This window comes from Pteropus vampyrus, unplaced genomic scaffold, assembly GCF_000151845.1.
Source record: "Pteropus vampyrus isolate Shadow unplaced genomic scaffold, Pvam_2.0 Scaffold518, whole genome shotgun sequence".
NCBI lineage: Eukaryota > Metazoa > Chordata > Mammalia > Chiroptera > Pteropodidae > Pteropus > Pteropus vampyrus.
In genome coordinates this window covers 212590-226420 of record NW_011889299.1, presented here as the reverse complement: position 1 = coordinate 226420, position 13831 = coordinate 212590, and the positions used below count along the sequence as shown (strand labels likewise).

At 41.1% G+C, this 13831-nt stretch overlaps 1 protein-coding gene and 1 non-coding gene across 2 annotated transcripts; both read left to right on the top strand.

The window, feature by feature from the left end:
* Nucleotides 1-7213: 7213 nt before the first annotated feature.
* On the top strand, nucleotides 7214-13182 carry TRO (trophinin). The gene is given in 10 exon segments (XM_011383393.1): nucleotides 7214-7315; nucleotides 7431-7494; nucleotides 7754-7833; nucleotides 8375-8466; nucleotides 9116-9195; nucleotides 9289-9331; nucleotides 9756-9818; nucleotides 10378-10492; nucleotides 11278-13028; nucleotides 13092-13182. Coding segments are annotated over 8 exon segments (2313 nt in total). The 5' UTR covers nucleotides 7214-7315; nucleotides 7431-7494; nucleotides 7754-7755.
* On the top strand, nucleotides 10025-10109 carry LOC111733078. Its single transcript, XR_002777824.1, has one exon. It is a non-coding gene; the product is annotated as a small nucleolar RNA SNORA11 (small nucleolar RNA).
* Nucleotides 13183-13831: the final 649 nt, after the last annotated feature.

Below are 13831 nucleotides of genomic sequence, written 5' to 3'. Positions count from 1 at the left end.
TTAAGTAAGTATGATGTTAGTCGAGGGTTTGTCATATGTAGCTTTTATTATGGTACCTTGAGATACCTTTCTTCTATATCCATTATATTAAGTGTTTTAACAATATATGGGTGCTTTATCTTGTCAGATGCTTATCTGGATCTTAGTATGATCGTATGATTTTTATCCTTTATTTTGTTTATGTGGTATAATACATTAATTGACTTGCATGTGTTAAACCACCCCTGTGCCCCTGGAATGAAGTCTGCTTGATCATGTTTCTGTTTTATTTATTCATTTATTTTGTTCTTTAGATTCCACAGATAAGTGAGATCATATGATATTTGTCATTCTTTGTTTGATTTATTTCACTTAGCATAATAACTACCAGGTCCATCCATTATCTCACAAATGGTAAGATTTCATTTTTTATGGTCAAGTAATATTCCATTTTATATATGTTACACTTATTTATCTAATCATCTGTTGATAGACACTTAAGTTGCTTCCATGTCTTGGCTATCGTACATAGCACTGCAGTGAACATAGAAGTACACATATCTTTTTGAATTAATGTTTTGAATTTCTTTGGATAAATACCCAGAAGTGGAATTTCTAGGTAATAAAGTAGTTCTATTTTTAACTTTTTGAGGAAACTTCATACTGTTTTCCATAGTGTCTGCACGAATTTGCAAGCCCACCAGCAATGCACAAGGAATCCCATTTCGACACATTCTTGCCAACACTTGTTTTTTGATTTATTGATGATAGCCATTCTGAAAGATATGCAGTGGTATCTTATTGAGGTTTTAACTTTCATTTCTTTGATGATTAGTGACATTGAGCTTCTTTTTATATGTCTATTGGCAATCTGCATGTCCTCTTTAGAGAAATGTCTATTCAGGTCCTCTGTGCATTTTTAAATTGGATTGTTGTTTTTTTTTCTTTCTTTTTTTTTTGTGCGTGTTGAGTTATATATGAGTTCTTTATAAATTTTGGATATTAACTCCCTAGCAGATATATCGCTGGTGAATATCTTTTTCTAATTGGTAAATTATCCTTTCGTTTTTTGGATCGACTCTTGCTGTGCTTTATAGTTTTTTTTTTTTTTTATGGTGACATTGGTTAACAAAGTCCAGTAAGTTTAAAGTGTACAATTCAACAGTAAGTCACATATATTTTGCATTGTATGTTCACTGCCCATAGTTAGATTTCTTTCTGTCACCACATATTTGACCTCTTTTACCCCATCTACCTCTCCTTACTCCCCTACCCTCTGGTTACCACTAGGCTATTGTTCATGTCTATGAGTCTCTTTTTGTTTGTCATATTTATTTGTTGCTTTTAGGTTTATATCCCATTTGTAAGTGATATCATGTGGCTTTATAGTTTGATGTAATATATTTTGTTTATTTTTTCTTTTGTTTCCCTCACCTAAGGAGATATATCAGAAAAAAATATAACTAAGAGCAATATCAGTGTTTACTGCTTATGTTTTTTCCTTGAAATTATATTGTTCTGGGTCTTATATTTAAATCTTCATCCATTTTGAATTTATTCGTGTATGTGGTATAAAAATGTGGTCCAGTTTTATGTTTTTGCATGTATCTGTCCAGTTTTCCCAAAACCACTTATCGAAGAGACTGTCTTTACCCCCAAGGTATATTCTTGCCTCCTTTGTCATAGATTAAATGACCATATAGGCAGGGATTTATTTCTGGGCTCTCTATTCTGTTCCATTGATCTATATATTCATTTTTATGTGAGTATCATGCTGTTTTGATTACTATAGTTTGATTACTTGTCATATAGTTTGATATCAGGTTGTGCAATACCGCCAACTTTATTCTTCTTTCTCAAGATTGCCATGGCTATTCAAGGTCTTTTATGTTTTCATATAACTTTTTGGATTATTCGTTCTAGTTCTTTGAAAATTGGCATTGGTATTTTGATAAGGATTGCACTGAATCTATAGATTGCTTTGCGTAGTATGAACATTTTAACAATGTTAATTCTTCCATTTATTTGTATCTTCTTTAATTTCTTTTTTCAATGTCTTATAATTTTCCATGTACAGGTCTTTTACCTCCTTGGTTAAATTTATTGCTAGGTGTTTTTCTTTATGCATTTATAACTGGAATTGTTTTCTTAATTTCTCTTTCTGAGAGTTCATTATTGGTATGTAAAAATGCAACCAAAATTTGAATATTAATTCTGTATCCTGCTACTTTACTGATTTATCAGTTCTAACAGTTTTTTTTGGGGGGGGTGGAATCTTTAAGGTTCTCTCTATGTAGTAACATTTCAGCTGCAAATGACAGTTTTACTTCCTTCTTTTCAATTTGGATACCTTTTATTTCTTTTTCTTGTTTGATTGCTGTGGTTAGGACTTCTAACACTATGTTGAGTAAAAGCAGTGAAAGTGGATGTCCTTGTCTTGTTCCTGATCCAAAGGAAAACGTTTTTAGCTTTTCCTCATTGAATATGATATTAGCTGTGGGTTTCTCATATATGGCCTTTATTATGTTGAAGTGTGTTCCCTCTATTCCCACTTTGCTGAGAGTTTTTATCATAAATGGATGTTGGATTTTTGTCAAATGCTTTTTCTGCATTATAACATTCTTCTTTATCCTTGATATTATTACTTGTTTTGAACTCCGCTTAGTACCATTGTCCTAGCACCATTTGTTGAATAGGCTTCCTTTATTAAATTGTCTTTGCACCTTTGTCAAAAATAAATTGACAATAAATGTGTGGCTTAATTTATGAACTCTATTTTGCTTTATTAATTTATATTTCTTTTGTATTCCCCCAAATTTAAAACCGTGATTATTATTGTAGCTTCTTAGTGTTACATTGAAGTAGACCTCTGGTCAAATATGCAAGTATCTTGGAAGTCATTACTACTATACTGACGACGACGACAACGACGACAACAACAACAACAACAACAACAACAACAACAAAGATGATCAAACTGAAAATTAACAACTCTTTTTAGATTCATCAGAGAATTGCAGACACAGGCAAACCACTGCACCTATAATTAGAGGGACAGACAGACAATTGCAAAGAATCACAGCATACCAGAACAAAAGGCCAAGAACTGAAATCCGTTGGGGCCAGTACTGGAGGAGAAAAACTTAAATTGTATTTAACAAATTGCCGGAAGCTCAGCATAGACAAGAATGAGAGTTAGAAATGTCAGTGGGTCATTTGTAGGAAAGGTACCACACTTTAATGAGTTTTGCCTTCAAAAACCTACCAGGTTCTCACAGTAAAGATTGGAGAAAAATCTTGTGTTTCCAGTGGAGGAAGGAAAAAAGTAGCTAATTTGAAATATATTTGGAATGTTTTTTTCTTAACAATGCCTGCCATCATGGGAAACTATTTGATTAGAGCCTGACAGACTAGGGTTGTACCAGAAGCTAACAACCCCAGGAAAAGAAAAAAATATTAACTCCAGCCACCGCTAGCCTTCTTTTTCTACCTAAAAGGAAAAAATAACCCGAGAAGCTCTTGCAAAGATCACAGACCAGGGAGCAGATGCACTAAAAGATTTAGAACTAATAATAGGAGTATAAGATGCTCTCTCTCCCCCATACCTTATCACCATACCAATAGGGCTCCTGTATAATCACAGTGGAATGTTACTGAAAGAACTGAATGTTTCAGACCTTATTTAAAAAGAAATCTGTAGGCAAACCCAAAGACAACAAGTGAGACAACAAAAGAACAGCAGAGGAAATTTTAGCCTCTGACACTTACAGCCACAGAATAAAAATAAAACCTCATGCTAAAGTCCATTTACCTAAATTTCTTTTAGCCAGTATATCATGTCCATCTTTCAACAAAAAATTACAAGTCATACTAAAAGATGAAAAACACAGTTTGAAGGGACAAAGAAATCATCGAACCAAACACAGATATAGCAAAGATGTTAGAATTATCAGACTAGTAATTTAAAATAACTATGAACAATATGCTAAGAACTCTAATGGAAAAAGTGGATAAAATGCAAGAACAGATGGATAATGTAAGCAGAGAAATGGAAGCTCTGAGAAAGAATCAAAAAGAAATTCTAGAGGAGAGAAAAAATGATGTAGGTGATAGAGGCTCTGTTCATCCCTCTGGTGACCAAATCAAAGTTGTGACAGAAACATGGAGCAAACAGCAAAGAAAATTGCCTGGGAACTAGATGACCACGTCCTACAACTAGGGAGAGAAATAAAAAAGCACCTTGCAACAAGAGAAGGTAGGCTGCCCAGTTCCGAGTGGCTGAGTGGGACAGAGGCCATAGAAGAAGCCGCCGGCAGGTGTAGACGCTTCTTAAAGGGCCTGTGTCAGCAAGTGGACTTTAGCAGTGACAGACCTGCTTGCTCTGAGCACTAGTGCCGGTTGGGCTGCGCAGGGGTCACTAGGGACTTACAGGAGGACACTGAGTTGTCGGAGTGAGGGCTAGAGATGAGACTCACTCTGTACAGAAGTGCTGGAGGTCTCCATTGTCCCTCTGTTGAGCCCTCCCCTCTCCCAGTGTGTGGACTCAGTGCTGCTATAGCTGAGACGTCATCAAACTGGATAACAGAGGTTACTCCGCCCAGAGAGTTCTCTAAAACTCTGCCTCCCCAACTCACAGCCCCACTCAAGCCACACACAGGTGTGTCCTTGGCGAGTTGGGTACCCTTTGCTGAGCAGTGCCTAGACTCACACTAGTGGCAGCCGACCTCAGTTTCTGGAGTGGCCTCTTGAGGCAACTAAAAGCACAGCATCTGTGGATTGCTTGCTCAATCTTAACAAGTTGCCCAGGAGAGGCCCAGGCTGAGGCTAAATTTGGCCTGCAGCTGAACCCCTCTCAGGTCTGTGCTACTGGACATCTACCTCACAAAGCTACACTAATAAGACTGGGAGACTTAAGAGCTTTGTTTAGTACATAGAAACAGACACAGAAAGGCAGCCAAAATGGGAAGACAAAGAAGCAGTAACCATATGAAAGAAAAGAACAGAGATCCAGATATAATGGAATCAAGTAATCTAACAGATGCAGAGTTCAAAACACTGGTTAAAAAGATGCTCAATGAACTTAGTGGAAGGGTAGATTAATTCAATGAGAACTTTAACAGAGATAAAAAACAAAAAAATGGAAATGGAAATTATAAAAGGGAACCAGTCATAAATGAAGAACACATTATCTGAGATGAGAAGTATATTAAATGGAATAAACAGAGTAAATAAAAAGAGGATCAAATGATCTGTATAGAGGGTGGGGAAGACAAGGACACTCTATCAGAATGGCAAGAAAAAAGAAGACAAGATTATAATAATTTAAGGAGTCTATGGGACACTATTAAAGTTAAAAATATCCATGTCACAGGGGTACCGGAAAAAAAAAAAGAGTTGAAGAGATATTTGAAGAAATAATGATGAAAAACTTTCTTAACCTGGTGAAGGAAATAGACATACAACCCCAGGAAGCTCAGAGAGTCCCCCCAAAAATGAACCCAAAGATGTCCACACCAAGACTCATCATAATTAAAATGCCAAAGCTTAAATATAAAGAGAGAATCTTAAAAGCAGCAAGAGAAAAGCAGTTAGTTACCTATAAGGGAGCATCCATAAGACTGGCAGATGATTTCTCAAAAGAAACTATGCAGTACAGAAGGGCTTGGTGCGCGTGCGCGCGCGCGCACACACACACACACACACACACACACACACACACACACCCGCCTAGGATCTACAACCAAGAATACTTTATCCAGCAAAGCTATCTTTTAGAGTTGAAGGACAGAGAAAGAGCTCCCCAGACAAAAGTAAAGTAAGGGAATTTATCAACACCAAGCCAGTATTACAGGAAATGTTGGAGGGACTTCTTTAGGAAGAAAAACATATATCAAAAACAGGAATGTAAAGAATGGTAATAACTACATTACCATTAAAAAGTACCTCAACTAAAAAAAGAATAGACATGGAGATGTAGAATGTAGCATGGAGAAGATGGTTAATAATGTTGTAATAAATATGTAAGGGGGAAGAAGGATACTAGATTTAGTGGGGTGATAGCTTTGCAAGTTATCTGGATCTCTGATCACTATGTGATACAATTGAAACTGATATATTATTGTATGCCAACTATAATTGAAAAAAACCTCATTGAATCGTACAATGTAAATACAAGCAACTAAGTGTCTATTATATTTCAATAAAGCTGGAAAAAAAGAATACTGTTTAAATAGTCCTTCTACAATACTTAATCTGATGACAACACTAGAATTCAAAAAAGAACAGAGACAAGAATCTTTAAGCCATCATGCCAAAATGTAAATTAAGACTTACTTTGACTTGAAGAGCCAGTTACACTTGACCATGATAAGAATATAAAAGTTTTTCAACAGGGTGTCTGAAATAAAGAACAGTTATTGTTGCTGAAAGGTACTATATTCACTAAAATAAATGTAGTCACATCCAAAAAAAAAAAAAGAATGCTAGAGAAAAAACACTAATAGAAATAAAGAAAGCCTTTGATAGACTCATCAGTAGACTGACATAATGAATCAGTGAGCTTAAAGAAATATCAATATAAATTTCTAAAACTGAAATGCAAATGAAAAAATAATTTAAAAAATAATATCAAAGAACTGTGGGACTATTACAAATGGTATAACATATGTTAATGGGAATACAAGAAGGAGAAGAGAGGAAGGAACAGAAGAAATATTTGAAGTAATAGTGACAATTTTTCAAAATTAATGACAGACATTAAACAACTGGTACAGGAACACCGAACTATATAAATATCTAAATAATCTACACCTGTGCACACCATTTTCAAACAGCAGAAGATCAAAGACAAAGAGAAAAATCTTAAAATCAGGTAAATCCTTCAACTTTGTTCACCTTTTAAAAAATAGCTGTAGGTATTCTAAGTCCTTCACATTTCCATGTAATGGTTAGAGTCCACTTGTCAAGTTTTAAAAAATGTCTCCTGGAATGTTGATTTGGTTTATGTTGAATCTATAGATCATTTTGTGGAGAATTACCATTAAACAGCTTAAGGCTGAATGGTCTATCATTTTATTATTTATTTTCTGTTTGTCTTCTTTTGGTTGCTTCTTTTATTTCCCCTTCTTTCTTTTAGATTATATGAATATTTTTAGTATTCCATTTTAATTAATCATTTGTATTTTTGGTGACATTTCTTTGTATTTTTTTGTGTCTGCTCTAGATGATGCAGTCCAAGCATCTGAATGGGGAAGAGAGAGGTGGCAGTAATTATAGGTGGATCCCATGGGGCTGGAGGCCTCCGCTACTCTGAGATGTGGCCATTTTGCAAGAAAGGGTAAGAATCCTATGTTGCCCAGTCTCTTCTTGTCTTCGTCTGCCTTTTTCTCTGTCATCCTTCCAAGTTTTCTGAAAATATATTGAGATTTCTCCATGTATTCCTCCTCTCCCAGGCAAATAAGTTGGTGAAATACCTGTTGGTTAAAGACCAGACACAGATCCCCATCAAGCGCTCAGGTAGAGACAGTCATACGAACCCTCCTCTCTGACCTTTCTCTGTTCCTCTTTCCCTCATGCCTGGGGGTAACTATTTATATTTATGCTCTCCTAATTCTCTCTCGTCTTCTCCCTATCCTCCTCATACTCTGCCATGGCTGACATCTCCCATTAACACAGTTTAGAATTCAGACTGCACTGACCTCACAGGGCTGGCTAAAGGGCTGCAGCTCTGTGGCCCTTGCTCAGTCCAGTTGCTCCCACTTCTCCCTTCCTGCAGACATGCTGAAGGTTGTCATCCAAGGATATGATGAATATTTCCCAGAGATCATTGAATGAACAAGCTACACTCTGGAGAAGGTGAAGGGGCAGCCCTGGGAGAATGAATGCAATGGCAAAGCCTTGAATCAAACAAAGGCATACGTGTCTCTTCTTGCGGGACCACAGAGACTTTCTAATCCAGCTCCATCACTGTGCAAATAGGCAGATGGTAGCCTAGGGAGGGTTATAGACTAGTCCAGCATCACACAGCGAGTCAGTGATAAAAGTACAGGTAGGACTCAAGCCAGCTAACTTAGTCTTGGCTTCTGTCTGCTGCTGAACAAGTCTTATAATGTATTTCACATGCTCACCTCTCCCTTCCATTCCTCAATCTCTGTCTCCCTAGATTCCCATTAATCACAAGGATGATGTTAATAATAATAGCACATCTGTTGCCTGTTTGCTGTGTGCTGGCCACTTAGCTAAGTGCTTTATGTACATTATCTTACGGATTTCACAGACACACAGACACACATACAGACACACCCCTAGGTAAACAGGGAGCTGTGGGATGCTCAGGAAGCTCATTGATGCGTAAGCTGAATTTTGTGATCTTACAGGTTATTCTTTTACTGGGCAGATGTTTCGAGTCAATCTGAAGGAAATTGATAAACAGAGTAGCTTGTATATTCTCATCAGCACTCAGGAATCCTCTACAGGCATACTGGGAACGTAAGCTGGGAAAGGGCTAGGGTGGGAGGGGGGCCAGGAAAGATAGAGCCTAAAAAGCCCCTGTTCCATCTCCTGCATGTAGTTGGAGCCCTGCACACAATAGTTGTGCCTGGTTATGATTGACTAAAGGGTGTGGAAGCCTGGGACAGGGCATTCCTACTGTCAAGTTTTCTGTTTCTGCAGAAGCTTCCCAGAAAAGCAGACCTGTCATTGCTTCTCTTCCTACCGGCCTTGGTAGAGTGGTTCTCAAGGGCAGGCATCCTGGTGTGGGTAGATGATGATGCTTGAAGGGCTGGAGCTTCAGTGGAGCTGTGCCTAGAATTCTCTTGAGGTTGAGAGTTCTGGGAGAAAAAGAAGGGACTCATATTGACTGAGTACCTGGATCATACTTGGTTGACAGGATCTCTTCCATCCTCTCAGCAACCTGGGGAGGGGAGGATGTAATTTTCCCATTTTACTGAATAGGAGACTGAGGCTCAAGAGTCTAAGTGCCTTGCCCAGGGTCACATAGAGCTTGAAGCATAGACTGGGCAGAACTCTCCCATATCCGAGGAATCTGGGAGAGGCTAGCCTAGTGCACTGGCTGGTGTTTTTTGCAGATGGCTGGCTGCTGGACATAAATATTCTCTCTATCCTATTGTTCCCATAGGACCAAGGATACACCCAAACTAGGTCTTCTCATGGTGATTCTGAGTGTCATTTTAATGAATGGCAACAAGGCCAATGAGGGTGAGTGGCTGGGCGTGCAGCTGAATGGGTGACTATGGTTGGAATTCCACGTGTTCATTTTCTGTCCCTGTCTCCCCTTGCATCCCCTTGCAGCTGTCATCTGGGAGGTGCTGCACAAGTTGGGGCTCTGCCCTGGGTATGATTGAGCGCTCTCAGCACTTGCTGTCCATATTGTCCTTTGGCAAGAGATGATGGTCCCAGGAGTGCATCAGCTTGGTGGTCTGGTGGAGTGGGCGGGGGTGCCGGACTGGGTAGAGGGCCCAGGGCTCTGATCTGGGTAGATGGGGAAATGGTCCTGTATTCTCTGCTCCCTCTCTCCCCTATGTCCCCTGTTTGTTCTAAGATGAGATTTAAGAGACACCTTCAGGGCACCCCTGACAAAGAACCATTCATTTAGCCTCAACTGCCTGCTTCTAGTGACCATGTATGTGTTCACTACTTTCCTGGCTTCATTGAGATGGCCTTATATGCTGGAGAGGTCTCTTCTCTTTTGGGAAATGCCTCTGCCCTCATCTGGAAAGTTTTGACCTCTGTTCATGGGTTATTTTTTCCATTGTTAGGGTGAAGCATTCGCTCTTTGGGGAAGTGAGGAAACTCATCACAGATGAGTTTGTGAAGCAGAAGTAAGTGGTGTTTGTCAGGCCCTGAAGTGTTCTGGGTGCTAGTATGGAAGTGCTAGTATGGTTCAGAAAGTGCTTGGGCAGCCCTTTTTTTTACATTAGCTTTAGAGGTATGGGCATCTTGTGCCCTAAACCATTCCTGTCCATAATTCCCATGGGTGGACCATTCCAAGGCTGGGCCAGATCAAACACAAGGCCACCCTTGTTATGGGGTGTGCTCAGAGCAGGGTGCTGAATAATGGCTCCTTTGTTTACAACACACTAAACAGGAACTTGGGTTTAGGCCTCACAAATGGCAGGATACTTCGGCTTTCCTGTGACATCATGCTCTCTCTATACAGCACAAAGTGACTCCTTTGCACAGAGCCAGTGGTAAATGGCTCAATATTGGAGGCCAAGACCACGAACAGTTTTTGGGAGTGAGTCTGGGGAAGGAAGGTCTTGGAAATCCTTCTCCAGGAGCTAAGTTTAATATTTATTTGAAGGAGGTTGCCAGCTGGTGCCCGGTAGTTTGACAACAGATTTGCTTGGTTAGAAGCCAGTTTCATTTCCTTTCTCCAAGGTACCTGGAGTACAAGAGAGTCTCTAACAGCAGACCACCTGAATATGAGTTCTTCTGGGGCTTGCACTCCTACCATGAGACTAGCAAGATGAAAGTCCTCAAGTTTGCATGCAAGGTAAAAGGAAACCTGCCCTGACTTGGCTTATGAAGGGTATGGGTTGCCCCTGATTGGAGCAGGCTATGTGAAGAGATGGGCAGGTATAGTGCATATACCTGCGGTTCATATATAAACATATGGAACTTCATGTATGTACCAGAATGCTGCTCAACATAAAGTTTACATTGTTTCATTCATTCTTCATACTTTGTATTAGTCTGCTCAGACTGCCATAAAAAAAAAAAAAAAAGACTAGGTGGCTTAAATGACAGAAATTTATTTTCTCAGTCCTGGAGGCTGGAAGTCCCATATTAAGGTTCAGCAGAGTCAGTTTCTATTGAAGCCTCTCTTCCTGGCTTGTAGACGGATACTTTCTTATATGTCCTCATGTGGTGGAGAGAGAGCCTCTTCTTATAAGGATACTAATTCTCTTGGATCAGGGCCTCATCCTTATGACCTCATTTAATTTTCCTTCATAAAGACCCTATCTCTAAATACAGTCCCATTGGTGCCTGGTGCTTCAACATACGAATTTTGGGGGGACACAGACATTCAATTCATAATATTTCCCATATTACAGATGAAGACACTATGCTGAATATGGTTAAATCATGTATCCAAGGTCACACAGCACCTAAGTTATCAGAGCTGAAATTGGATCAAGACTGACCCATGATAGAGCCCCAATAACTAAGAACTTAAAAAAAAGTACTGCTGTTAGTTTTATACAGTGCCCATTGTAGGTACTTAATATATGATTATAAATGTTGTTTTCCTTATAATGATTATCATTCCCATTTCAGGTACAGAAGAAAGACCCCAAAGACTGGGCTGCTCAGTACCGGGAGGCAGTGGAGATGGAAGTCCAGGCTGCAGCTGTGGCTGCTGCTGAGGCTGAGGCCAGGGTGGAGGCAAGAGCCCAAATGGGAATTGGAGAGGAAGCTGTGGCTGGGCCCTGGAATTGGGATGACATGGATATTGACTGCCTAACAAGGGAAGAGTTAGGTGATGATGCTCAGGTCTGGAGCAGAATTTCATTTGAAATTGAGGCCAGAGCTCAAGAAAAGGCAGATGCCAGCACCAACATCGACTTCAGCAGAGGAGCTAGTGTGGGAGCTAGCTTCCATGATTGTGCTAGTATTAGCTTCAGTGATGTACCCAGCCCCAGTGGTGGCTTTAGTGGCAGAGCTGGCATTAGCTTTGGTGGCACACTCAGCACCAATGCCAGCTTCAGCAGCACAGCCAGTATTAGCTTTAGTGGCACACCCAGTACTTGCTCCAGTTTCAGTGGTGGAGCCAGCCTTAGCTTTGGTGGCACATCCAGCACCAGCTCTAGTTTCAGCAGTGAAGCCAGCATTAGCTTTGGCGGTGCCCTTTGTACCAGTGCCAGCTTCGGTGGTGGGGTCAGCTCTTGTTTCAGTGGTCCACTCATCACCAGTACCAGTTTCAGCAGTGGAGCCAGCTCTGGCTTTGGAGGCACACTCAGTACCACTGCTGACTTTAGTGGTATGCTCATTGCCAGCACCAGCTTTGGCAGTGCACACGGCACCAGTGCAGTCTTTAGTGGTGCACTTAGCACCAGCACTGGCTTTGGTGGCACACTTAGCACTAGTGTCTGCTTTGGTGGCTCTCCCAGCTCTAGTGCCAGCTTTGGTGGCACACTCAATACTAATATCTGCTTCAGTGGCTCTCCTAGCACCAGCACTGGTTTTGATAGCATACTCAGCACCAGTGTCTCCTTTGGTGGTAATTCCAGCACCACTGCTGATTTTAGTGGTACACTAAGCACCAGCGTCTACTTCGGTGGCTCTCTTGGCACTAATGCCAGCTTTGGTGCACTCAGCACCAGTGTTGGCTTTAGTGGGGCACTCAACACCAGTGCTGGTTTTATCAGTGCTGTCAGCACTAGTGCCGGTTTCATTGGTGTACCCCCCATCAACTCTGGTTTTGGCAGTGTGTTCAGCACCAGCGCTGACTTCAGTGGGGCACTTAGCACCGCTATGGACTTTGGCAGTGCTCCCAGCACCAGCATTGGGTTTGGTGGAGCTCCCAGCACCAGCCTCTGCTTTGGCAATGTGTCTAATACCAATCTATGTTTTGGTGGCCCTCCGAGCACCAGCAACTGCTTTAGTGGAACTACCAGTGCCAGTTTTGGCAATGGACCCAACATCAGTGTGGGTTTTAGCTTTGGCAATGGTTTAAGTACCAGCACTGGATTTAGTGGTGGACTGAGCACCAGTGCTGGCTTCGGTGGTGGACTAGGCACCAGTGCTGACTTCGGTGGTGGACTGATCTCCAGCAATGGCTTTGGTGGTGGGCTGGGCACCAATGATGGTATTAGCAGCACACTTGGCACTAGTGCTGGCTTTAGTGGTAGACTCAGCATCAGTGATGGCTTTGGCGGTGGGCCTAATACCAACTTTGACGGAGGACTGAGTGCCATCATAGGCTTTGGCAGTGGTTTCAACACCAGCATTGGCTTTACTGGTGAACCCAGCACCAGCACTGACTTCAATTGGGGACCCAGTTCTATCATTGGCTTCAGCGGTGGACTGTGCACCAGTGCTGGCTTCAGCGGTGGACTGAGCAGTGGTACTGGCTTTGGCGGTGGACCGAGCAGTGGTGCTGGCTTTGGCGGTGGACCGAGCAATGGTGCTGGCGTTGGTGGTGGAGCCACTAGCCTTGGTGCCTGTAGCTTCTATGGCTAGTGAGGTTTCAGGTAATTATAGCATTTCTACAGCCAAGGCCCATGGGTATGGATAAAGAGCTGGGAGATGTTATAAGAAACCCTGAGGTGGGAGGGCAGGGTGGGGAGATAAGGACAATGAAGTATGAAACAACAGTATAGTTAGTGCTAAAATATGTTCCTGTTTGGTAGTTTGTTTTCAGGTTTATTTCCCATGTTTACAGATACCACTAATGAGTTGCAGCAGTCCATCCCATGGAGTCAAGGTACATCCTTGGAATCTTTGTCCACACAGCAGTCTCAGCAGATACTACCAATCAGCTGAAAGTGGCACACTATGAAAAATCTTGTTGCTGATTCTACTTTATTGTTTGCTTTTTGTGCACTGCCATATTTTGGTATCAGAGTTACATTAAATTTGCAAAATTAATTGGAGTTTTTTCTTTATTTTATTGCATGTAGGCTGTTGTGAGACATTTTGGGTTCACAGAAGAGCTAGAGATCAGCGTAGCCATTTGGGGAAGGTGGGCTCCAGCTTTAGGCTAAAAGGCAAGTATGACTTCAGTAGGAGAGAGACCTGGGGAAAGCATGGTAGGCAAGGGGATAATAGCTTGAACAAAGATATAGAGGGGGAAAACCTGGAACAGAAGGCAGAGGGAGAGGTTTCTGGA